At 44.0% G+C, this 27,442-nt stretch overlaps 1 protein-coding gene across 1 annotated transcript in view; it reads right to left on the bottom strand.

Annotated features, from left to right (window-relative positions):
- Window positions 1-4,190: 4,190 nt before the first annotated feature.
- The window catches only part of CTPS1 (CTP synthase 1), an 82,514-nt gene continuing 59,262 nt past the window's right edge, over window positions 4,191-27,442 (bottom strand). The window contains exons 10-19 of the mRNA XM_068269282.1: window positions 22,695-22,783; window positions 19,159-19,253; window positions 19,015-19,077; window positions 17,672-17,715; window positions 16,872-16,968; window positions 15,448-15,503; window positions 14,003-14,099; window positions 12,295-12,439; window positions 11,519-11,609; window positions 4,191-5,239 (exon numbers count right to left, since the gene is read on the bottom strand). Of these exons, the coding sequence (XP_068125383.1) occupies window positions 11,525-11,609; window positions 12,295-12,439; window positions 14,003-14,099; window positions 15,448-15,503; window positions 16,872-16,968; window positions 17,672-17,715; window positions 19,015-19,077; window positions 19,159-19,253; window positions 22,695-22,783 (771 nt within the window). The 3' untranslated portion in view covers window positions 4,191-5,239; window positions 11,519-11,524. The remainder of the gene's footprint in view (window positions 5,240-11,518; window positions 11,610-12,294; window positions 12,440-14,002; window positions 14,100-15,447; window positions 15,504-16,871; window positions 16,969-17,671; window positions 17,716-19,014; window positions 19,078-19,158; window positions 19,254-22,694; window positions 22,784-27,442) is intronic.

Below are 27,442 nucleotides of genomic sequence, written 5' to 3'. Positions count from 1 at the left end.
CAAAACTTCTCCTCTGCTTTAACCACTTGAGGACTGCACTGTTAAACCCCCCTAAAGACCAGGCCATTTTTCATTAAATTGGCCACTGCAGCTTTAAGGCCACGTGACACAGCACACAAGTGATCCCCCCCCCCCCTTTCTCCCCACCAACAGAGCTCTCTGTTGGTGGGGTCTGATCACCCCCCCCCCCCCCCCCCCCCCGTTTGTGTTTTGGTTTTTGTTTTTTTTGAATAAAAATACGTTTTTTTTTAAATTACTGTAAACCCCCCTCCCTCCACCAGCCAAACCGTGATCAGCTGATCACGTCTGTGCCTCAGGAGCAGATCGCAGCGCTGTACGTGTAATTAAATGGCGTTTTCACCGTCTAACAGAGAAGCTCCGCCCACCAAGGAGGAGATGCAATCTCACGCAAAACAGAGCCCCAGGACTTTACACTGATCAGCGGTCCTGGGGCTGCTACCGCGGGCCACGCCCATCGCTGTGACACGGCCGGCTAGTAGTTTAAAGGTTGTTATGCTGTTGCTGATCTTTTAAGAAAAAAAATTCTTGACTACTTCCTGCTTACATGGAAGCAGACATATTGTTAAAATCCTGTGTTTACAATTGAGCTCTCTGCTGTGGCAGGCAGCTGACCCAGCTGAGAGATCAAATTACAATTTGAGATGAGTGGGAATTGGGCTAAACTATCTAAGTACATACTGGGTGCATTTCTATATGTTTTCCTTCTGTCCTGTGTAAGAGTTCAGGTTCACTTTAAAAAAAAAAAAGTAAGCTTTCAGATATGTACATACAGTTAATATCAGAAGGAAGTACGGTACATAGATTTAATTTTTTCCAAATATAAATAAATGTCATTAAGATGCCTTAATTACAACAGAATAATCCAAAGGGTTTTGAAAAGATGTTCGCTACAGGGGTGCCTTTAGTCATTTTGTCACTCCAGGCGAGAAAACCTGTGGCGCCCCCTCCCAAGCCCCTCCCCCCAGGAAAATAATCATAATGCAGCATCGTTTCACAAGAAAATAATCATAATGCGGCAGTGTTTCATCAGAAAATAATAGGAATTATGGTAATTCAGAATCGTAATTCACCAGAAAATAATCGTAATGTGGCAGTGTTTCACCAGAAAATACACTTATTGCAGCAGCAGTTCACCGGAAAATATTCGTAAGGTGGCAACGTTTCACCAGAAAATACACTTATTGCAGCAGCATTTCACCAGAAATTAATCATAGGGCAGCAGTGTTTCACCAGAAAATAATAGTAATGGGGCAGCGTTGTCAGAAAATAATCGTAATGTGGAAGCGTTTCACCAGAAAATACACGTAATCCGAGCAGAGAGGGAAAGAGTAGAGAGGGAGAGGCAGCATAAGATGTAAGAGGGGGGTAGAGGAACAGAGAGGGGGAGAGATAGACAGCATAAGATGGAAGAGGGTGCAGAGAAACAGAGGGGAGAGGGAGAGACAGCATAAGATGGAAGAGAGTGCAGAGGAACAGAGAGGGGTAGAGACAGCATAAGATGGAAGAGGGGGCAGAGGAACAGAGAGGGGTGAGGGAGAGACAGTACAGCACTAAAGCACAGGTTTACAGCTTTACCAGCCCACAGCCTAACCAGCTTTCAAAGAAAACTCTAGTATCAAAAGAGCAGGGCACATTCTAGCAGTTATAACAGTACTGGGAGTCTGCACACAGGACAGGAAGTGTTCTTAGCAGCCTGCCTGCATACCTTCTCTTCTGCCTGTGCATGCAGAAACTTCCCTTCTCCCGGGCTGTGTTGCTGTCTTGTGCGGGGGCGGGGCTCCAACACGGACACATCACATTCTACTCTGTGAGACTGCATCTGTCCCCTGGCTGTCTCGCTCCAGTGTCTGTGTGCAGCCAGTGACACAGGTGGGGGGTCAGACTGTCGGGGGCATAAGCTGGCTGGCCGCTGGCTCCTGGTTTGACTGGCGTGGGGCGGAGTTAAAGGCTGGGCCACACGAGGTAAACACTTTACCTGTGTGGCTACTAAGAAGAAGGGGCACGGCTTTAAAGAAGGAGAGAAGAGCAGTATTGATTGCTCTATTGGCTTGGGAGAAGTGGAGGTGGAGGCACTGCTGAGCACATGGTAGCGTGCTGAGCACCAGGGACTGAGTCGGGAGGTAATATAATATAAAAAAAAAAAACATGGTCACGGTAGCAGCAGCGGGGGAATGCGCCTCACCACCTCATGGCGCCCCAGGCAACCGCCTATACTTGCCTGGTGGGTGAGACGCCCCTGGTTCGCTACTTTATGACATCATTTACTCAATTTTCACATTACAGACTAACTCAAAGGGTCTTATCCATTTGTCATAAACTAGCTAACATCCTTTTAAGACCCTCTTTGGATGTTCTGTTGTAATTAAGGCATCCTAATGACATTTAATTATATTTGCAAAAAAAATTGATGTACCTCCTTCTGATGTTAAATGTAATTTGCTTGTTCTAACATGTCACCATTCAGGAATTGAGTGTGAAGAAAGTTTTTTCTTTTAAAATTTGCCAATCAATGGCATCCTGATATAAAACATCCCGCTTTTACTGATGCCATGGTACAATACTCTACTGCTACTATAATGCAAATGGATAATGCGGGTCATCCTGTGTACTTGGTAGGAGGCATGTAGCAGAAGGGCTATGCAACACCCATCATTACCAAGACATCCTGAGGGATAACCCTGCCTGTAAGAGTCTAGGAACAGAGATAAAACAAGTTGCAGAGATTCTGATTGGGTAGTAGAAAACAAAATCAAGCTGGATACAGAACTGTATGTAGCAGATCATATTGTGTGCTTTCATAAGGACCTATTTTTATAAAGTTTAATTTCTAGATCTTGAGGGATGGTGAGGCACTTCCACAGAAAATGAGAAACTTACAAGTTTAGGATGTAGGTGTGGGAGGATAACTTCATTTCTAGAGTGGAAATCATGCTGTATTGGGTGGTGTTTTGCGAATAATCCAGCAATCTAAGAAGGTACAGCAGAAGGCCTGCGATCTACAAAGTGCTACACTAGTGGAACCCTATGGGAGTGGTCCCACCCTCACTGCGGTCGCAATTTACTGCATGCAGCATTTTGGGAGCAGTCGCATCAGTGGCTGCTGGGTGAAATTGCAGCACTTCCACAATTAAAGGGTACGAGAGTCAAACATCTACCGTAATCATTAAAAATGTGGTGGTTGTGGGAGGGGTTCAGCAGTCACTTGCTGCTCCCTCTGTTCAAAAATGTTTGCCTCTGGTCTTCCGTTATAGCCCCAGTTTGCGGCTCCCGTCAACTATTCAAATACTGTGCCCTCTGATGTCACTTCGAGGAGGATTGATGGAGCGGTAGACGATAAAGCGGTTTGTGGCGAGTGGGTTGAGAATGTGAATAATGTGGTTCTAGCATTGCTGTAGCTAAAGATACGACATGCCACATTTTTAGTTGACATCAAAGGGGCACCATTAATCTAGTCTGCTTATCTAGCTTTAGAGGCTTGCTTATAGCAACAGTAAATAAGACACTGTTGTTCACAGAACTTTTTCTAGGGGAAGCATTTATGAATTTTTTTTACCACTCCTTAAAGTGATTGTAAATAAAAGTCAGCTACTTACCTTTGGACAAGGAAGGCTCTGCATCCTAGAGCCTTCCCAGTCTTTTCTTGCTCCCCTTGTTCCAGCGTTGTCACCCCCGTTATCTGTACTCGATCAATAGGTCGAATACACATCTGTGAGCCCTTGGGTGGCTCCGTACTGTGCATGCGTGACCACACTTAGGCTCCCTGCATGCGATTCCGATTTTTAATCGTTTTTTACATACGATTCCGATTTTTAATCGTTACTGCATGCTGCGTTTTTGACTCAGTTTTCTGTTGATTGCATTCAGAAAAAAAAAAAAAAAAATCGGAATTGCAAATCGTAATCAGAAAATGGATTTTCAGTGTGCAGGGGGCCTTACAAGCGCAATTGCCATGCGGAGCCGTCTGTCTTCCAAAGCCCTCAGGTACACAAGTGCTTCCAAAGCCACCCGAGACAGCTAATTAAATGGGGGTGACAGCGCTGGAATGAGGGGTACAAGAGGACAGGGAAGGCTCTTTAATACAATTCAATAAAACAAAGGCTTAAGTGCAGAGTGTATGGTGCAGATATATTATGTAGAGCTGATAATAGCAAATAAACACATTACCTCAATTAATGTCCAAAGCATGTTTAATAGAAACAAAAATGGCTAAGTGATGGTCATGTCTAGAACTCCAGAAGAAGCACGTGATTAGTTTGATCAGATTTGCTGAGATCACATCCTGCATTAGCACATGATCATGAGTAGCAAATCAGAGACTTACATGTCTGTCACCTGACCAAACTGATCACATGCTTCTCCATGAGTTCAATTAGAAAAGACCATCATTATTGGCTATATACAGCCAGAATGGCACAGATAATAACAGAAAAGTCCACAAACCTCATCCAGAACTTAAAGGACAACTGGAGTGAGAAGAACATGGAGGCTGCCATATTTATTTCCTTCTAAACAATCCCAGTTGCCTGGCAGCCCTACTGATCTATGTGGCTGCAGTAGTGTCTGAATCACACCAGAAACAAGCATACAGCTAACCTTGTCAGATCTGACAATAATGTCAGAAACACCTGATCTGCTGCATGTTTGTTCAGGGTCTATGGCCAAAAGTATTAGAGGCAGAGAATCAGTATGATATCCAGGCAACTGGTATTGTTTAAAAGGAAATAATTATGGCAGCCTCATATTCGTCTCACTTCAGGTGTCCTTTAAACACCGATTACAGCAAGTAAACTGAAGTTTGAAAAGCAGTATCGGATTTATAAATATAGGAAATATCTTAATGAGCATCTCTGCTAGACTCTTGTGCTTCCAGCATAAAATAAAGTACATCAGAGCAGAAACAGTAACAGGTTCTTCATCTGTATGGCTTTTCCCTGCCAATCATCTCATTAGTGTTGTTTTCACTGCACAGCGTGGTTACAGAAGTCCAAGAAGAGTCATTATTGCTTCTAACCACATAGAAAACTGGTGCATAGAATCTCATGTACAGCGTAACAATCTTCTTCAGGGTATGTCCATTAATACTGGCATTCATGATTAAGGAAAAATAAAATGGGCTGGCAGAATTCATTTCGACTAATAATAATAATAATAATAATAATAAAAAAAAAATGGACAACTGCTTTATCTTCTTCTTCAGCTGATTGAGATCAGAGGTCACCTGAAAGATTAAAGGTTTTGCAAATGAACAGCAGTGCAGGTTTATCACTATAGAAAAAAATGACGACTGCTGGTCAGATAACATTTTTACTTCTAACTAGGGATGGTTGATGCAGGATTATGCAACATTTCTATACAAATGTATGCAGCTTCAAAATTAACCATTTGATTTCCACCTTAAAGGAGGCTTTTTAAATGAAAATAAATGCTACTTACCCGGGGCTTCGTCGAGCCCCAATCTCCCAGCATGTCCCTCGCCACAGCTCCGCCATCAGCCGCCGCTGCCTCCCGGTCCCCGGCGATGACGTCAGGCTGACCTGGAGGTCAGCCTATACTGCGCCTGCGCGATCAATCACTGCCACCTAGATCGGTGCGTACTGCGCAGGCGCAGTAGTTCTGGCCAATACGCTCCAGTCCAGCCTGAAAACTCCTTTAAAGGGTTTTCGATTGGGCCATTTTCAAACTGCATACATTTGCATTCTCCTGCATCAGCTCAGAATTATTTGCATTAATGGTAATGGATAGCAATGTCTGATGTAAAGCATACATAAAAAAAAAAACTGTTAGCCAGGGATACAAAATGACTATCCAGCTCAGAAGAAAGGGCCAATCTCACAATAAAGCAGCACCGCTCTTATATTGAAAATACAGGAACAGCTGACTGATAAATACTTTTTTGCAATTGCAAATGTAGGTCCTGCACCATTTTCTGGTCGATTGCGTTTTAATGCAAGGTATAGGAAAAATCGCAAAATGCTTTAACCACTTAAGGACCGCCCCCAGCCGATGGGCGGCGGCAAAGTCCGGGCCCAAACGACCGCAATACGCCCATCGGCGGGGGCGGCTGCGGGATTGGCTATGCGGCGATCGCGTCATTTGTGACGCGATCAGCCGCCGGGGACTGGCTCCGCCCACCGCTCGCTGTAACCCGCCGGCCGTTCGGAAGCGCCGGCGGGTTACTAGCAGCCCGATCGCCGCACGGAAAGTGTATAATACACTTTGTAATGTTTACAAAGTGTATTATACAGGCTGCCTCCTGCCCTGGTGGTCCCAGTGTCCGAGGGACCACCAGGGCAGGCTGCAGCCACCCTAGTCTGCACCCAAGCACACTGATTCCCCCCCCCCCTGCCCCCTGATCGCCCACAGCACCCCTCAGACCCCCCCCCTGCCCACCCCCCAGACCACTGTTTGCACCCAATCACCCCCCTAATCACCCATCAATCACTCCCTGTCACTATCTGTCAACGCTATTTTTTTTTTTAGTCCCTAATCTGCCCCCTACTCCCTCCTGATCACCCCCCCACCCCTCAGATTCTCCCCAGACCCCCCCCCCCCCCCGTGTACTGTATGCACCTATCCCCCCTGATCACCTGTCAATCACCCGTCAATCACCCCCTGTCACTGCCACCCATCAGTCAGCCCCTAACCTGCCCCTTGCGGGCAATCTGATCACCCACCCACACCAATAGATCGCCCGCAGATCCGACATCAGATCACCTCCCAAATGCAGTGTTTACATCTCTTCTCTCCTCTAAACACCCACTAATTACCCATCAATCACCCATCAATCACCCCCTATCACCACCTGTCACTGTTACCCATCAGATTAGACCCTAATCTGCCCCTTGCGGGCACCCAATCACCCGCCCACACGCTCAGATTGCCCTCAGACCCCCCCTTATCAATTCGCCAGTGCAATATTTACATCTGTTATTCCCTGTAATAACCCACTGATCACCTGTCAATCACCCATCAATCACCCCCTGTCACTGCCACCCATCAATCACCCCCTGGCACTGCCTCCCATCAATCAGCCCCTAACCTGCCCCTTGCGGGCAATCTGATCACCCACCCACACCAATAGATCGCCCGCAGGTCCGACATCAGATCACCTCCCAAGTGCAGTGTTTACATCTCTTCTCTCCTCTAAACACCCACTAATCACCCATCAATCACCCCCTATCACCACCTGTCACTGTTACCCATCAGATTAGACCCTAATCTGCCCCTAGGGCACCCAATCACCCGCCCACACCTCAGAACGCCCTCAGACCCCAGCCCTGATCACCTCGCCAGTGCATTGCTTGCATCTATTTCCCCCCTCTAATCACACCTTGAGACACCCATCAATCACCTCCTGTCACCCCCTAGCACACCTACCCATCAGATCAGGCCCTAATTTGCCCCGTGTGGGCTCCTGATCGCTCGGCCAAACCCTCAGATCCCCCTTCCGATCACCTCCCCAGTGCATTGATTGCATCTATTTTCCCCTCTAACCGCCCCCTGAGACACCCATCAATCACCTCCTGTCACCCCCCTAGCACTCCTATCCATCAGAACAGGCCCAATACATCCGGTCATCTAAGAGGCCACCCTGCTTATGACCGGTTCCACAAAATTTGCCCCCTCATAGACCACCTGTCATCAAAATTTGCAGATGCTTATACCCCTAAACAGTCATTTTGAGGCATTCGTTTTCTAGACTACTCCTCGCGGTTTAGGGCCCCTAAAATGCCAGGGCAGTATAGGAACCCCACAAGTGACCCCATTTTAGAAAGAAGACACCCCAAGGTATTCTGTTAGGTGTATGATGAGTTCATAGAAGATTTTATTTTTTGTCAAAAGTTAGCGGAAATTGGATTTTTATTGTTTTTTTCACAAAGTGTCATTTTTCACTAACTTGTGACAAAAAATAAAATCTTCTACGAACTCACCATACCCCTAACGGAATACCTTGGGGTGTCTTCTTTCTAAAATGGGGTCACTTGTGGGGTTCCTATACTGCCCTGGCATTTTAGGGGCCCTAAACTGTGAGAAGTAGTCTAGAAAACAAATGCCTCAAAATGACCTGTGAATAGGACGTTGGGCCCCTTAGCGCACCTAGGCTGCAAAAAAGTGTCACACATGTGGTATCGCCGTACTCAGAAGAAGTAGTATAATGTGTTTTGGGGTGTATTTTTATACATACCCATGCTGGGTGGGAGAAATCTCTGTAAATGGACAATTGTGTGTAAAAAAAAATCAAATAATTGTCATTTACAGAGATATTTCTCCCACCCAGCATGGGTATGTGTAAAAATACACCCCAAAACACATTATAATACTTCTCCCGAGTACGGCGATACCACATGTGTGGCACTTTTTTGCACCCTAACTGCGCTAAGGGGCCCAAAGTCCAATGAGTACCTTTAGGATTTCACAGGTCATTTTGCGACATTTGGTTTCAAGACTACTCCTCACGGTTTAGGGCCCCTAAAATGCCAGGGCAGTATAGGAATCCCACAAATGACCCCATTTTAGAAAGAAGACACCCCAAGGTATTCCGTTAGGAGTACGGTGAGTTCATAGAAGATTTTATTTTTTGTCACAAGTTAGCGGAAAATGACACTTTGTGAAAAAAAAAATTAAAATCCAATTTCCGCTAACTTTTGACAAAAAATAAAATCTTCTATGAACTCATCATACACCTAACAGAATACCTTGGGGTGTCTTCTTTCTAAAATGGGGTCACTTGTGGGGTTCCTATACTGCCCTGGCATTTTAGGGGCCCTAAACCGCGAGGAGTAGTCTAGAAAACGAATGCCTCAAAATGACTGTTTAGGGGTATAAGCATCTGCAAAATTAAAATAAAAAAAAAAATCTTCTATGAACTCACCATACTAACGGAATACCTTGGGGTGTCTTCTTTCTAAAATGGGGTAATTTGTGGGGTTCCTATACTGTCCTGGCATTTTAGGGGCCCTAAACCGTGAGGAGTAGTCTTGAAACCAAATTTCTCAAAATGACCTGTGAAATCCTAAAGGTACTCATTGGACTTTGGGCCCCTTAGCGCAGTTAGGGTGCAAAAAAGTGCCACACATGTGGTATCGCCGTACTCAGGAGAAGTAGTATAATGTGTTTTGGGGTGTATTTTTCCACATACCCATGCTGAGTGGGAGAAATATCTCTATAAATAGACAATTGTGTGTAAAAAAAAATAAAAAAATTGTCATTTACGGAGATATTTCTCCCACCCAGCATGGGTATGTGTAAAAATACACCCCAAAACACATTATACTACTTCTCCTGAGTACGGCAATACCACATGTGTGGCACTTTTTTGAAGCCTAACTGCGCTAAGGGGCCCAAAGTCCAATGAGCATCTTTAGGCTTTACAGGGGTGCTTACAATTAGGCACCCCCCAAAATGCCAGGACAGTGAACACACCCCACAAATGACCCCATTTTGGAAAGTAGACACTTCAAGGTATTCAGAGAGGAGCATAGTGAGTCCGTGGCAGATTTCATTTTTTTTTTTGTCGCAAGTTAGAAGAAATGGAAACTTTTTTTTTTTTTCTTTTTTGTCAGAAAGTGTCATTTTCCGCTAACTTGTGACAAAAAATAAAATCTTCTATGAACGCACCATGCCTCTCACTGAATACTTTGGGATGTCTTCTTTCCAAAATGGGGTCATTTGGGGGGTATTTGTACTTTCCTGGAATTTTAGCCCCTCATGAAACCTGACAGGTGCGCAGAAAAGTCAGAGATGCTTGAAAATGGGAAAATTCACTTTTGGCACCATAGTTTGTAAACGCTATAACTTTTACCCAATCCAATAAATATACACTGAATGGTTGTTTTTTTTATCAAAGACAAGTAGCAGAATAACTTTCGCGCTCAAATGTATAGGAAATTTTACTTTATTTGAAAAATGTCAGCACAGAAAGTTAAAAAAAATCATTTTTTTGCCAAAATTCATGTCTTTTTTGCTGAATATAATAAAAAGTAAAAATCGCAGGAGCAATCAAATAGCACCAAAAGAAAGCTGTATTAGTGACAAGAAAAGGAGGTAAAATTCATTTAGGTGGTAGGTTGTATGAGCGAGCAATAAACCGTGAAACTGCAGTGGTCTGAATGGAGAAAAAGGCTCTGGTCCTTAAGGGGCGAAAAGACTGTGGTCCTGAAGTGGTTAAAAGAGCTTTGAACAGCGATTTTGTGAGCTTTTTTTAAGCAAATCTGAAGCCAAAATAAACTTGTGAGATAATGAATTGTATGCGTAGTACACATAACAGAAAAAAAATCGTGTGTTGTTTTCCAGTACAGGAAGAGCTAAAACACTTGAGTAATCTATGCAAAAGAGCTTCTGTGAGCGATTGACCAACTTGGTCAAACTCAGTCTTGTTTACTAAATAGCTTAAAAAGCCACGAAACAGTCAGAGACAGGTTGACAAGGTTTTACTGCAGGAACGTTCAAATAGTCATAGCTCTGCTGTTTTACAACTTAACATACAAAGTGTGGTTTCTGAACTGCAAATATGTTATTTATTAAGTTTATTTTTGCTTCAGTGTCACTTTAAGACATTCCGTTCTGGGTTAGAGTGTACTTCCTGTTTTTGGCACATACAAAAATCGCAAAACCAAAACGCATACAAAAAAATGCAAATCACTCAAATGGCACGAATTGCTTAACAAAATAATTCACAAAAGCACTTAGCGGTTGCTAGTGTGAACTAAGCCTTCCAGTGATTTAAGACAGCAATTCTAAACCTGGGGTCCATGGACCACTGGGGGTGTATATTAGCACCCATCAGAGAATACTCTAGAGGCCACAGACAAATGGCGGACTTCGCTCCCAGGTGTGTAGGTGCAGCGTCCAGCATGGCTGGAAGGCTATTGGTAGACGTCCGACAGAAGGGCTATGGGGAAAATGGCGTATGAAGCCCAGCACTGGAGTCTATTTGTGCTGGGCTCCGGCCACCATTTTCCTATAGCTCTGCCTGTCGGTAATGCATAGCGTGGAAGGCTTGCAGCCGGAGCTGCTGCAATGAAGATCTGGAAGCAGGGGTGGAGGACAGGAGATAAGTCACCTGCCAGGTGAGTACTTTATTTTTATTTGCAGGTGCTGCTGCTGACACCAGGGATATTGGGGGGACACTATCTGGAGGTAAAGCGAAATAACTACATTAAAGGGGAACTCTGCCTAATATGTTTTATGGGGAAACCGCTGCCTATTTTTTTAAGTTGGGAAATGTTGCCTAATTATGTATATTTTGGGGGAGCAACCGCTGCCTAATTATGCATACTTTTGGGGGTAAATGCTGAAAACTACCTTTTTTTCGCCAAATAAGATGCACTTTTTCACCCCAACATGCAATGAAAAGATTGAGAAGCACTGCTGTAAGAGATGTACAGCAAGGAGCACTGATATATGTTATACTACATCATCCAAATAAGTGCAAAGGATAAAAGCAGATTTGTAGTAAGTTTTACCAATCTGTAGGTAAATAAAAGACACTCATTACCTTGTATCATTCCGGGTTTAAGACTGGTAATTTGAGCTCTGCAATTTCTGCGTCGGGAGAGCTGTTCTCACTTCTGTCACTGTAGGTATCCCTGAAAGGGCAGAAAGGAGAATCTCTGTAGCATGGTAATGCAAACCTGTGGTGCGCAGTCACTGTTAATCCCTCCAGAAAGGTACACACTGCCTTTATTCCACATGCCCTCTCTAGATAAGTAATGTATGAAGGTTAAAGGAAACATCCAAGCAATAACAAAAAAAAACGGTCGTCTTCTTGTGCGCTCCACGCGCGGGGCACGTGGTCTGGCCGACATCAGCAGGTCTGTACTGTGTGCAGTACAGACCTGATGACGTCGGCCGGACGTGACCCGCACGTGGAGCGCACAAGAAGCCGACCAGGAAGTCGACCTGGCGAGGTCGGTTTCTGCAGCGCAGGACACCGGGAGCTACTTGAGCTGCGGCAAGGGCACAGGATGGCTGCCAGGGGCTGGAGGAAGCCCCAGGTAAGTGGATTGTTTTTTTTTTTATTGCTTGGATTTTCCCTTTACAGACATTAGATGTAATTTTGCATGTTGGAGACAAAAATTGTGATTTAGGAGCTGAAGGTATTGGAGGCAGAGGAACAGCACAACTTCCAGGAACACAAATGTTGCCATTTCCAAAAATGGTAAAACAATGCTATATGCCAAAAGCCACTGGCTATAATTAACAGACAGTATACTTCAACTACATCACACGAAGACTAGACTGGGGGTTGTGATGGTTCCCTGTGTATCTTACCTGGGAGAGAGGCGGCACCCCCTGTCAATGTATTGGGCTAGTCTTCCTGCAGAGGCCAGTAGCAGCCCAAAATATGGAGGGGATGGTTTGATAGGGCGGGATGTGAACTCCGGGTGATACTGAATGCCAACAAAATATGGGTGATCTGCAAAAAGAGAAAAATCACAAAAATGTATGTGCTAAATGCTGACAACTAGAATTTTTAGCTATTAACATTTTAAGAATTTGCAATAATTTTGTTGCAACTTATTATAATGTAGTACAATACGCATACAAAAGAGATGGCCACACATCACTTTAAGGTACACCTGAACTGAGAGGGAAATGATAGCTGCCATATTTTTTCTCTTTTAACCTCTTGCCGACCGCGTCACGCCAGTAGGCGTGGCCGCGGCGGCAGCCCCAGGACCGCCTAACGCCAATTGGCGTAAAGTCCTGGGGCTCTGTTTTGCAGGAGATCGCGCGCAGATCTCCTGCTTGGGGGGCGGAGCTCCGCCCCGCCTTCAGTCTCCGAGCGGCTATTGCCGCTCGGGAGACTGTTAGACGGCGTGATCGCCGTCTATTTACTCTGTGCAGCGCTGCGATCAGCAGCAGCGCTGCACTGGGGACAGCCGTGTGACACGGCTGTCCCCTTGGGGGACAAGAGAGCGATCGGCTCTCATAGGCAGAAGCCTATGACAGCCGATCGCCGTAATTGGCCGGCTGTGGGGAGGGAGGGAGCGAGGGAGGGAAGGGATTTAAAGGAAGAGGTTTTTTTTTTAAAAAAAACAGCAACACAAATATTTATTAAAAAAAAAAATAAACATGGGGGGAGCGATCAGACCCCACCAACAGAGAGCTCTGTTGGTGGGGAGAAAAGGGGGGGGAAATCACTCGTGTGCTATGTTGTGCGGCCCTGCAGCTTGGCCTTAAAGCTGCAGTGGCCTTTTAAACTAAAAATTGCCTGGTCACTAGGGGGGGTTTAGCCCTGCAGTCCTCAAGAGGTTAAAGGGACTCCGAGCTCTAAATAAAAAAGAAATTGGTACTCACCTGGGGCTTTCTGCAGCCCAGTGTAGGTCGGGAGGTCCCACGGCATCCATCTGGCTCTTCTCCCAGGGCCTGGCCAGAAATGGCTCCCCGGCGGCATTGGGCCCGAGTGTCAGGGCTCCTTCTTCCTGATACGTCACCACGCCGGCCGGCGTGACAGTACTGCACATGCGCGATTAAACCGTGCATGCGCAGTACTGTCACACCGGCCGCCATGGCGACACTCGGGCCCAGTGCCGCCGGGAGCCATTTCTGGCCAGGCCTTGGGAGAAGAGTCAGATGGACGCCGTGGGACCTCCCGACCTACACTGGGCTGCAGAAAGCCCCAGGTGAGTACCAATTTTGTTTTTATTTAGAGCTCGGAGTCCCTTTAAACAATACCAGTCACCTGGCAGTCCTGCTGATCTCTTCAGCTGCAGTAGAGTGATTTACTCACCTGAAACAAGCATGCAGCTATTCCAGTCAGACTTCATCAGAGCACTGGATCTGCATGCTTGTTCGGGGTCTATGGCTAAAAGTATCAGAGGTAGAAAATCATTAGGACAGCTCAGCAATCTGCATTGTTTAGAAGGAAATAAATAGGTCAGCCTCCTTATCCCTGTCAGTTCAGATGTTCTTTAAACATAAAAAAACGTAATGGAATTATCTTTTAGACTAGTTTACAGAGACCTTCTGTGCTCACCTATTAACTCTACTATCTCCATCCTTTCTCCTTCTGTGTCTTGTCCTACAAACTCAAGACCGTGGGACTCCAGGTCATGCCTGAGCTCTGGGTTTACCTTCAGAAAAAAAAGGCAAATGAAATTGGATCAGTTACTAAAATAGAGCCCATAATACTTCATTATTTCAATACCCTTTCTGAAGTGAAGGCTTAGCACAGTATACATCCTGTTTGGCACACTTTGGTGCAGGCTTTCAACATGCTGCAATGCACAACTGCACAGTTCTGTCATGCATTCTTTCTTTTTTTTAAAGGATGGGGAACTCGGGATACATTATGAAAACTTAATAAGAAATAACTTGTTTTACATCATGTCTGTTTAGTAGTGCAAATGAGTGGAACCAATAATGTAAAACTTTATTAAATGGGTAGCCATGGTAAAAATCTGATGCGATTTTTTAAAATAGCCAACATCTTTAGATGCAAAGATGACTCAGATAGCTTTGCGGGCACTAGATCATGTCTATTACCTGGCCCAAATTGTACTGAACCCCAAATCAGATGCTTCACCCCAACTTCAGGATAGCCATACTGGGGATTTTACAATGGTCCAGCAGTTGTAAACATCTCCAATCTGTGTGCAGAGTGATCTGAAAGTGTCCTCCTGAGCACTACCTGGTTCACAAGGCCTCATCATAGCAGTACAACAAGTGTGTGGCCCAAGGAGAGTCTAGGGCCCGAAACAGTGGCAGTGCCACGTGGCCCCAGCTGGCAATTCTGCTCTCATGGGGTAGCCTCTTTAAAGTAAACCAGAGAGGCTGACAACTAAAGATTTGATACTTACCCGGGGCTTCCTCCTGCCCCATAAGCACGTCAGAGTCCCTTGCCGTCCTCTTGCGATGTCCCGTTCAGCTGCAATCAGCCCCGGTAACTGGCTAAGTCACGTTCGTCAGGGTCTTCTGCGCATGCGCGGGACGTTGTGCAAAGTTATACAACTTGTAAATGGACCAATTGAATTCCACCCTGGCTGTTGTGATGACACAAGGACCCCAGTCCAACCAAAGCAGCTGTGTACAGCTCTTTATGGTGAGAAACTATTGAAAATACTGTAAGCACTACAGATAATCAATGAGATGGTGATTCTTCCACCTTGATGCAAATGTTGAATCATGAAATTTGGGATTGACCAATGAAATACAGTTGCTACAGATTTGTACCAATTCCAAGCAGTATACAAACAGCATTAGCTCAGAAAATAAGCATTTCATAGACAATCTCCAACGCATTTTATTACAAGCTATCTGATTTCCGTTTGTCCACACCATTACTACATCCATTGCAAAAAAACAAAAAAAAGACACTTGAAAGCTGACAAAAGTTGGACAGGAGTATGTAAAAGAACAGAAAAGGGAACTGAAAGACATTAAAAAGAAAACTATACATATTACAAGTCATAAGCAAATCACCTCATATCTATGTCGATGCCTTTCTTCAACATACTCCTGGCCACCATATAATTTTCCTGAATAAGCAAATAAGGATATAAAAAAAAAATGTATGTATGCTAATTACAAAACAAACATGTAGAAGAAAAGCAAACAAGGACAAACTGTTAAACAGCAGAAGAGAACATTGGCAGTTATGTACACAAAAAACTTGCGCTGATAGAAAAGTATGCAACAATGTGGTGCGCTGGCCACAACCACCAGTATAAGTGAAATGTTATTAAATAAAATCAAATGGCCGCGCTGCGTCCCACGTGACCGGCAGTGGATGCAGCTCGGAGGACGCGGAGGGACCTAAGGCAGCGTGTGTGTAGGCAGCGCCCGGGACTTACTGGCACATATGTACAAAGCGCTTATACCTCTGACGTCTGAGTGTATTTTCAGCATTTTAATTGTGTATTAAATGGTTTTACGCTATATGAGGCTGTTTTAGTTTTAGTGATTAACGGATCAGCACGAACTTGTGTACCCCTCAAATGCGATAGAATCCTACCTCCGGAGAAATTGGAGGCCAGTTAGGTGAGTGCGGGCACATAGGGGGAGTGTGTCCTGGCACGGAGAGAAACACGGTGAAGGTGGATTCTTGCACTAGGAAGGTGGAGGGATGTGCTGTTTAAGCTGATCGCGCTATGATCCCTTCAATGCTCTTTTCTTTTACATGCATGTTGTGATGGTTCGGATTGGAGGATTATATACAGCTCCTGGAGTGTCTCATATCCCGATTTCCTGATCCTCGAGTGGAGTGAAAGGACTTTTGTGGACGGTGACATTAATTTTACTTTCCTCAGGTTGTGAACTATGAGCGCACCCATTTGATTTTATTGGCAGTTATGTGACAGGAATGTAGCGCAAGCATATAGTGCGCAGGAACAACATAATTCCAACAGGGCACTCCTACATGGAGCGTCAGTGACACGCAGTCAGCTCAGCACACACTACCTTACATCTGCAATGCTCTGGTGCACACCGAGCGGCTTTTTCAGCTTGCGGCTGCGGATACGCTTGGTCAATGTATCTCAATGGGGTGGTTCACACCAGAGCGGGAGGCGTTTTGCAGAAACAAATCCTCCCGGGGTGAGGCATTTTTTGGATTGCGGATGCGTTTCTGCCTCAATGTTAAGTATAGGAAAAACGCAAACCGCTCTGAAAACCGCCTGTTCAGAGCGGTTTTGCCGGCGGTTTTGTTACAGAAGCTGTTCAGTAACAGCTTTACTGTAACAATATATGAAATCTACTACACCAAAACCGCTACACAAAACCGCAAAATGCTAGCTGAAACGCTACAGAAAAATAAGAAAAAGCGTTTCAAAATCTGCTAGCGGGTTTTGGTGTGCACCAGGCCTATGAGAAAACTTTGCTGTGCACACACAAGTAGTAGTACTCACTCAGCACTGAATTCTGAGAGTGGAATATGGTTCTTCTCTTGCCCAGCCTCATTGTTCCCCCCATTTGACCTGGATTGTGTTCAGGCATGTCAATCACCTGGAAAACCGTAAACAAATGTATATTATTATGCAGTGACAGACCATTGTTTATACCGGTAGTAATGTTTCAGAAAGAACAGCATACAGACACTAATGCTTGGTTAGATGAACTGGCACCGATTACATATTTAGCAACCTCTAAGGAACAGCAATGCATAAAAATGTGTGAAACCTGGTGAAACTTGTGTCCCATTCCTACACATCCTCCCATGAGACATTCACTACCTCTGTCCCATGCATAATTTCACTAGACTTTGTGATGATATTTCGCTCTGCTATGTGTTAGTGTATGTGAGCAAGTGTGTGTGTGTGTGTGTATGTGAGCGAGTGTGTGTGTGTGTGTGTGTGTGTGTGTATGTGAGCGAGTGTGTGTGTGTGTGTGTGTGTATGTGAGCGAGTGTGTGTGGGAGTATGTGAGCGAGTGTGTGTGAGTGTGTGTATGGTGTGTGTGTGTATGGTGTGTGCGTGTGTGGCGTGTGGTGTGTGAGCCGTGTGCCGTGTGGGCCCCTCTTCACTGCCAGCTAATGTTGCTCCTGCCTATTCCAGTTTCAACCAAGTCTTCAGTGGCCGGAGGAGGGGGGCTGCACAGCTATGGCTGAGCCACAGACCAAATGCATGCAGTTCACACCACACTGCCAGGAAACGCTGTGGGTATCGCCCATCTAAGTGTAGCCTAAAACCAACACAGACTGTGCACTTACCACCGGATGACTTGTTTTTGGATTAAACTCTGTAGAATTGGCATCTGTTGGGGAATAAAAATGGGATTATTGGAGGCTTACATTTTGCCATATATGGATATGAAATACTACCACATGCCAGCCATTGTGTTGTGTATTTAAGAGATTAGACTGTAAGCTCACAAGGGCAGACCTTTTGCCCCACTGTAGAGGAAATTTAGGGTGTGGAGTTCCTGCCAGGCTGCAGAGCCAGGAAAATGTACTTGCGTTACATATGGAAACAGTAACAATGTCCACACTTCAAATCAAATATCATCAAGTCAGATCCTCGTGTGACTTAATGAATCCCACAATATCATCCAAAATTACTTCTCACCAGATGCAATAGCTGACCGATGACAGATCGGAGCTCGATTGATGGTGGATGCAGGACGCTGGAAACAGCCCGGGCCTTTTAATATACAATGCGCATGATTTTATCTCCAATTTGTAAATGTAAAGGCTGAAGGCTACGCAGGAGGCTTGCCTGCTTAGGAATACTGCCACCTAACAAAGTGTGGGTCTGTGGTCGGTCAGCCAGCGAATTTGGTGAGCAGTTTATTTTGTTACAGGTGATGGATTATCACATGTGGGTGCCGTTGTAGGTTCTCATACACGTGGAATCTTGGTGGTCGGATGTTACTGCCTTGTAAGGACACACTACACCAAAAAAGTGTCCGTTTTTACTTTTTTGAGGAATGCTGATAAGATTGAATGATCCCAGAGGAGACAATTATATTGGATACTGAGCGATTATATCTGGTGAGAAGTAATTTTGGATATTGTGGGATTCGGGAAGTCACATGAGGATCTGACTTGATGACATTTGATTTGAAGTGTGGACATTGTTACAGTGGAGAGCCAAAATACCATATTGCACTCTTATTATATATTGTGGGCTTACTTACCCTAAGGTGTGGCGAACCATAACATGTAAGGACTATCAGAGTATTTACGGCAAGCAGCGCAATTACACGCATACAATTAAATATGGAAACTGAATGGTCCCAATGCTCACCACCACTTTGCCCTACTTCCTAGCCAGGTCCCTTCCCATCACTGTATTTCCGCATAAAGCAGGAGGTGCCTGCCACCATGCACTGTTTTTCACCATACTTTGAGATAGCAGATACCAGGAGGCTAAGCAGGGTGAGAGGTTCTTACTGCTCCATTGGGCAGTGTTCTCCCCCTTCTTCACCACCCTGACCCCACTTTCTATTCTAACTATAATAAGCTGAAAGGCGACCAGTTGCTATGGATTACAGCACATTGCACATTTTTTTAATCAATACTCCAAGTATGATCAAAAAGAACAGGACACTTACCTTTCCAACCTAAGATCTCTCGTGAAAACTCAACAACAGCCAATTGCATGCCCAGACACACTCCTGTAAGTGAGAAAAGGACACCAGGTCACCATCAAGCCACACACAGCTGCTTCTAGAAGAATAATTTAGGTGGAAGCTCACCTAAGAATGGCTTCTTCTGTTTTCGTGCCCAAGATATAGCCTGAATCTTGCCCTCTGTACCACGGACACCAAATCCTCCCGGTACCAGAACACCACTAGTACAAATAACAGAATACAAGTTCACAGATGACAAAATGCAATAACCTGAGTAATGAAGGCTACCTGACCAAACTAAATGATCACTTTTCAGTTGCAATTCTGTGCAATAGTAGCACGTTAACTTATAAAACAGATCATGGATTGTGACAATTTTGTATTGTAAATTTTTAAAAAAACAAATAAATGAATACCCAAGCACTTCTTACCTTGTATACAGTATATTCACATTATTTCTGTCAACTGATTTGCCAGTATGACATGAATACGAGTCTGTTGCTGTAGAAGAGCACCACCCGTGGAGGGGTAGGCATCAGGGTCTAACACAGGCATGGGCAAACTTGGCCCTCCAGCTGTTAAGGAACTAAAAGTCCCACAATGCATTGCAGGAGTCAAAGCCACAGTCATGACCCATAAAGGCAAATGCATTGCGGGACTTGTAGTTCCGTAACAGCTGGAGGGCTGAGTTTGCCCATGCCTGGTCTAACACTTCCTTTCAAACTTCCTCCTCTAGCCTCCATATATTATCAGTCTGTGTGAGAGACTGGCTTCCAGATGTCCAAGTCCTTCTGAGCTAGTCTCTCAGCATAAAAGAACTTGGATGTCTGGAAGCAATGAATTACTGCAGCAGAGGGGAAGAAGGCAGGGCTCAGCTGTGTTCGATCTGAAAGACTGGCTGGTCTCCCCTTCTAGTTCCCACAGGACTACCTCATGTTGGTGGTGATGGGATAGGGGGGAGTTTGGATTGTTAAGACTGCTATTTAAAAAAAGAAAAAAAGAATGACAGTCACACAAGAAGCCAGTTTCATTATCCCAGCCAGTGTGGTAAGAAGGAGTAATAATGCAAAAATGTGTCATATGCGATGCTCATCACTTAGTGTAGTATTTTCCACACAATATTAAAAGACAGCCTGAACTTGGCCTTGAATTGCTACAAATTTTGGCTCTGCTCCCTCATGTTTGGTGTTGCAGAAGTGACTGGTTCACTTCTGCCACCTGACCAGCCTGCTCCCTCTCCCAGTGTGCCAGGCACAATGACATTATCATGCGTGTCCAAGGAGAATGCAACACACAATAAGGTTGCTTCAGTGCAGGTTTATATTGTTATTTTCTTTTTCCTGGTTTCAACTCCACTTTAAAGGTTTAGCCAACCTTTAGACCGCCAAGCAGGAGCTGACAGGCTTTCTGTGGCCTAGTGCAGTGTTTCTCAACATTTTATTGGCATGTACCCCTTTTAAAAACCTGTACGCACCAGGTACCCCCTAGCATAGTAAACATTATCACAAGTACCCCTTGACAAAAATATATTTACTCGTAGTACATGATAATTCGTTCTAAACAATTTCCAAGCTTTCACTATTGCTTTTACTTAGCTAAAACACTAATTTGGTGTTGATTAAATAAAATTGATCGTTTTCTAAATCTCTAAATTTGTTATCCTTGGTTAAGTATATCAAGCTCGAGTACCCCCTGGAACCATCAGAAGTACCCCCTGGGGTACAGGTACCACACGTTGAGAACCTAGGGCCTAGTCCACACCAGAGCGGTTCTGCTGCGGTTTGCGATCCGCTTGCGGGTGCGGATCCGCTAGGGTAATGTATTTCAATGGGCTGGTGCACACCAGAGCGGGAGGCGTTTTGCAAAAACGCATACTCCTGGGCTGCTGCAGATTTTGGATTGCGGAGGCGTTTCTGCCTCCAATGTAAAGTATAGGAAAGACGCAAACCGCTCTGAAAAACGACAATTCAGAGCGGTTTGCCAGGCGTTTTTTGTTACAGTAGCTGTTCAGTAACAGCTTTACTGTAACAATACATGAAATCTACTACATACCAAAAACGCTTCACAAAACCGCAAAATGCTAGCTGAAACGCTACAGAAAAAGAAGAAAAAGCGTTTCAAAATCTGCTAGCATTTTGCGGATCTGCTAGCGGTTTTTTGGTGTGCACCAGGCCTGTTTCTGCAAATTATTCTACCCTTTTACTATTCCACTGCTTTTTTTTCTTTTTCAAGTTTTGAGTATTTTTGTGGAACTTTAATGACGGAAATCCAGTAGTACAGAGTACACAGATAGCTTAAGTTGACCCACAACCATTAGGATATAAGAGATATTAGAATAGCTGTGCTAAATAGCCTTGCACAATCTGGGCCCTGGATACCTGATGGACTTGTTGCAACTGCATCACACCCCCCACAATCTTAGATCAAAAGGATGTAATACTTTGGTCACCCCCAGCGTCCACCTCAAAACCGTTGGAGACAGAGCCTTCTGTCATGCTGCCCCTAGACTTTGGAACTCCCTGCCACACCCAATCAGGACAGCTCCATCTCTGAAAGCATTAAACTCCAAACTGAAAACCCACCTCTTCAGTCTGGCATTTATAAACACTTGACTATCTCCTCTGTAACACAGTCCAGCCTGCAATCCTTTATTGATCTTAGACACAACTATGCACTTTGAGTCCTATGGGAGAAAAGCGCTTTACAAATGTTATTGTATATATAAATTTGCATTGAGGCAGGTCTAGAACTGGTCCTATGCACAGGGTTGGCAAGCCACTTTCATGCTGCCTATTCCCCAATGGAAATACAGTACTAAACAGAGAGCAGCTTTTAATATAAAACATTGAAGCCTGGAATCTGATTGGGTTTCAGCAGAAGTATTTTAAGGGGCGGGGATAACATGTGCAAGGATCTGTACTGCTCAAAGCATTGCAAAGCCAACAGCCTTCCACCTCATAATGGGCATGATTCACAAAGCTTTTTCACCTGTTTTCACCTTATCTATGTTACATTATTAAGCTCCCAAAGAGCAAAAATATAATTAAGGTAAGAAAAGTAATATTGAAATGAAGTTAATCAGGAACAACTTACTTTGATAGATTATTTTGCTTGTAAATGTGCTTAAAATTTATTTTATCAATTAGGTAATAAATAAGTCATTTATGAGAAGTTTTGTGAATAGAGCCCAATGTTCCTAACTGAAGCAGATCTCAGGAGACCGTAAGTGAAGTGGAGGAATCTGCCAGTAAAAGATACTGCTGTGTGGCCACTTAAAGGGAACCAGAGATGAAAGAAAGAAAAGCTTTTTATACATACCTGGGGCTTCCTCCAGCCCCATACGCACGGATCGCTCCACCGCTGCCTGCAACTATGAGAACCGGCTCCTGTCACTGACGTCATCGGAGCCAGGCTACGCAGGAGAAGTGCACCCTCTACGTATCTCTCCAGCGGCTGCTGGAGATATGCAAAGAGCGCACTTCTCCTACGCTAGACTGGCTCCGACTGATGGAAGAGCCGCTTCTCGTAGTTGCAGGCAGCGGTGGAGCGATCAGTGCGTATGGGGCTGGAGGAAGCCCCAGGTATGTATAAAAGCTTTATTTTATTTCACCTTTGATTCTCTTTAAATATGGAACCCATCTTCACATTGACTGTTTACTTACTCTGAGCTGCAGAGTCTCTGCCAGGCTTCGTGGTACCGCACAGGGTCCTCCTGCAAGGTGTTTGGTTCCAAATCAGCAGAGTCTATATACTGGTTAAAGAAATATAAACATTTGTCAGCATATCAAACAGTAGAGACAGCTGACGGTTTACAGATCACACTGGAAGTCATTAACAAAACAAGGTTTTCTATATCTTAGTGAGTTGAATTATTCTGTTCAGAAAACTTTTCAGTGATTATTGTTACAAAATTACACAACATATCAGATTTTGACGTGAAACTAAAGTCACTATGGCCCTTAGTGCACACCAAAAACCGCTAGCAGATCCGCAAAATGCTAGCAGATTTTGAAACGCTTTTTCTTTTCCTGTAGCGTTTCAGCTAGCATTTTGCGGTTTTGTGAAGCGTTTTTGGTGTAGTAGATTTCATGTATTGTTACAGTAAAGCTGTTACTCAACAGCTACTGTAACAAAAAACGCCTGGCAAACCGCTCTAAAGTGCCGTTTTTCAGAGCGGTTTGCGTTTTTCCTATACTTAACATTGAGGCAGAAACGCCTCCGCAATCCAAAAACCCGGGAGTATGCGTTTCTGCAAACCGCCTCCCGCTCTGGTGTGCATCAGCCCATTGAAATACATTAACCAGGCGTATCCGCTCTGGTGTGCACTAGGCCTAACAGTGGAAGAGACAAAGTTGCAACAGTTTAAAGCGGAAAAAAAAAAAAATTATGATAGAATGATTTGTATGTGTAGCGCAGCTAAGAAATAAAACATTAGGAGCAGAGACCTAAGTAAGTCTAATACTGTTTCCAGTACAGGAAGAGTTAAGAAACTTCAGTTATCCATACAAAAGAGCCATTGAGCTCCACGACTTTCAAAGTTGCAGAGAGCTCTGATTTCTGAAGCTTATTATCTCAAGTGTCGGTGGCTATTTTTTTTTTTTTTTTTTGCAGAGAACAGTTCAAAACTTCACTGGTCTGCTATGTAAAATCATATAGAATGCTGAGTAGTGTGTAAACTGCAAATATTAGAGAATGACGCAATGTTATAAAAAAAAAACAAAAAAATAAAAAAAAACAACTAAATAACTGAAACTGAAAATATGAGAATATTTTCTTTGCTACTAATGTTCTAGTAATTATCCGTACTACACAACCAATTCATTATATCATAATTTTTTCACTTCTGTGTCTCTAACAGAATCAAAAGAGATTTTTAGTAAAACAACTCTGGCTTCATTTGCCAGTATTGTTTTAACCACTTCAGCACCACAGGGTTTTTTGCTTAAAGAGTAACTGTTAAGGTGCATACACACATCAGACTATAGTCTTTTGAAAATGAAAGATCACAGACCAATCTTACCACCCTTCATGTAGTATGAGAGCCATAACTTCACAGTCTTTTCTATGGAGCTGAACTACCCATCAGAAAAAAATCTTTGCAAGATGCTGCACACACAGATGCTATACAGACACAAAAGATCAGTATCTGCAAAAGATCTGTTCCTGCCAAAAATCCATTCCTGCAAATTGCAATGATAGTCTATGAGATCTGCAGATCATCATACACACATGATTTAACTGACATTCATTTGCAGATCAAGCAATCATCCGCAGATCTGAAAATCCATCCTGGTGGATCTGATCTGCAGATGAATGTCATTTAAATCATGTGTGTATGATGATCTGCAGATCTCATAGACTATCATTGCAATTTGCAGGAATGGATTTTTGGCAGGAACAGATCTTTTGCAGATACTGATCTTTTGTGTCTGTACTGCATCTGTGTGCAGCATCTTGCAAAGATTTTTCTCTGATGGGGAGTTCAGCTCCATAGAAAAGACTGTGTAGAGTATGGCTCTCATACTACATGAAGGGTGGTAAGATTGGTCTGTGATCTTTCATTTTCAAAAGACTATAGTCTGATGTGTGTATGTGGCCTTAGCCCCAAACATAAAATTTAAATCTCTATTGCAATGTTTTATTTACTTTTTAAGTGAGCCAAAAAGGCAATGCAGAAGTTAAAAATCAATCTAATTTTTTTACTATGTAGCCTTTTCCCCAAGCTCTGGACGCAAAGCCGCATATCAGATACTGCTGAGCATGCAGAGCATGCCTATGTCTGCCCGACCCCCCTCTCCCCCCCAGGACCAGGTGCCGATATATTCTCACCCCAAACAGCTGACCGCTCTGACACGGAGAGAGAGCGGGAGCACTTCCAGCGCCGCCACCGCAGAGCAGCCGCCGCCGTGCACCATGCACAGCGGCGGCTGCTCTGCGGTGGCGGCGCTGGAAGTGCTCCCGCTCTCTCTCCGTGTCAGAGCGGTCAGCTGTTTGGGGTGAGAATATATCGGCACCTGGTCCTGGGGGGGAGAGGGGGGGGGTCGGGCAGACATAAGCATGCTCTGCATGCTCAGCAGTATCTGATATGCGGCTTTGCGTCCAGAGCTTGGGGAAAAGGCTACATAGTAAAAAAATTTGATTGATTTTTAACTTCTGCATTGCCTTTTTGGCTCACTTAAAAAGTAAATAAAACATTGCAATAGAGATTTAAATTTCATTTTTGGGGCTAACAGTTACTCTTTAACCACTTAACATCTCAGTCGTTTTCAGCTTATGCATCTGAGCAATGTTCACCTCCCATTCATTAGCCTATAACTTTATCACTACTTATCACAATGAACTGATCTATATCTTGTTTTTTCCACCACCAATTAGGCTTTCTTTGGGGGGTACATTTTGCTAAGAGCCATTTTACTGTAAATGCATTTTAACAGGAAGAATAAGAAAAAAAATGAAAAAATTCATTATTTGTCAGTTTTCGGCCATTATAGTTTTAAAATAATACATGCCTCCATAATTAAAACCCACGTATTGTTATTGCCCATTTGTCACGGTTATTTCACCATTTAAATTATGTCCCTATCACAATGTATCGCAACAATATTTTATTTGGAAATAAAAGAGCATTTTTTCCGTTTTGCATACATCACTATTTACAAGCTTATAAAAAAAAAATAGAGAAATATTTCATCTTTACATAGATATTTAAAAAGTTTAGACCCTTAGGTAAATATTTATGCGTTTTTTGTTTTTTTTATAGTAATGTTTTTTTTGTTTTTTTTTATTAAACATTTTATGTGGGCATTTTTGGGAGGGTGGGTTTTAAAAGTGTTTTATTTGGGGAAATATTGGTGTATTTTTGCCCACAAGATGGCAATCTCGATTTTTTTTACATGACGTCACTCTAAGCGTACAATGTACGCTTAGAGGGACACAGCTTCAGAAAGAGCGAAGCTTCCGAGAGAAGCTGTCGCTTTTTCAGCGGGGGAGAGGAATCAATGATCGGGCTCCCCAGCCCGATACATTGATTCCGTGGCTACCGACTCCGCGGCCGGGAGTGCGCGTGCAATCGGCCGCGGGAGCGCGCCTGTCCTCGACGTTTTTATACGTCAAGTAGGACAAAGTGGTTAAAGAGGAACTGTAACGACAAAACGTCCCCTGGGGGGTACTCACCTCGGGTGGGGGAAGCCTCCGGATCCTAATGAGGCTTTCCACGCCATCCTCCATCCGTCAGGGGTCTCGCTGCAGCCCTCCGTGCAGCGGTGACATAATATTTACCTTCCTGGCTCCTGCGCAGGCGCTCTGACGGCTGTCGGCTCCGAAGTAGGCGGAAATACCCGATCGCCGTCGGGTCTGCTCTACTGCGCAGGCGCAAGTTTCCGGCGCCTGCGCAGTAGAGCGGACCCGACGGAGATCGGGTATTTCAGTCTATTTCCGTGCCGAAAGCCGTCACAGCGCCCCCGCTGGAGCCAGCAAAGGTAAATATTGAAGCTACAGTCGGCTCTGTCGCCGGCTGTTCGGAGGGCTGCAGCGAGACCCCCGTGGGACAGAGGACGGCGTGGGAAGCCTCATTAGGATCCGGAGGCTTCCCCCACCCGAGGTGAGTACCCCCCCCAGGGGAGGTTTTTTGTTGTTACAGAGTCTCTTTCAAAACCAGAGCAATTTTCACATTTCAGCTCTCCTCCCATTCGTTCACCAATAACTTTATTGCTACTCATCAGATGTAAATGATCTATATCTTGGTTTTTTTTGCCACAAATTATGCTTTGTGAGGGTGATATTTGCTTTTAGTAATTATGTTATTATCTGTGCATTTTAAAGGGAAAAATTAGGGGAAAAAAAGAAAAAATACACTATTTCTCCATTTCTATTCACTATAGTTTTCAAATAAACAATGTTACCATAGGTAAAACCCACATATTGTATTTGCTAATTTGTCCTGGTTATCTCAACATTTAAATAATGTTCCTAGTACAATGTATGGCGATAATATATTAGTTTCTGGTTTGTGTTTTTTGTTTTCTCATTGTACTCTATCAGTAATTCAAAGCCCTTATCTTCATGATTAACAGTAATACACTCTCATGGCATACATATTTTAAAAGCTAAGTCCCTAGGGTAACTATGTATTCTCTTTTCAATGCTGCCACTTTTGTTTTTTTTACAAGTATTTATTTAGGGGTATAGAGTACATGAAAATAACAGTTTTATTGCTTTTCATTCAGTTTTCCGGTAAAAAAAAAAATCACATGACTTAGCCCTCAGTTGTCAAACAACACAAAATCTATTCTCTCACTTGTCACGGTTAAAATGATACCCTATATACATAATCAGATAGCTTATTGGGCATACAGCACACTGTTTACCACAAGTACGCCAATCTACTCCCCTGAGCTTCAGATGAAGTTTT

The sequence above is a fragment of the Hyperolius riggenbachi genome, chromosome 2, assembly GCF_040937935.1.
Source record: "Hyperolius riggenbachi isolate aHypRig1 chromosome 2, aHypRig1.pri, whole genome shotgun sequence".
NCBI lineage: Eukaryota > Metazoa > Chordata > Amphibia > Anura > Hyperoliidae > Hyperolius > Hyperolius riggenbachi.
The sequence above is the reverse complement of the archived record's forward strand: the minus strand, read 5'-3'. Positions and strand labels throughout refer to the sequence as shown.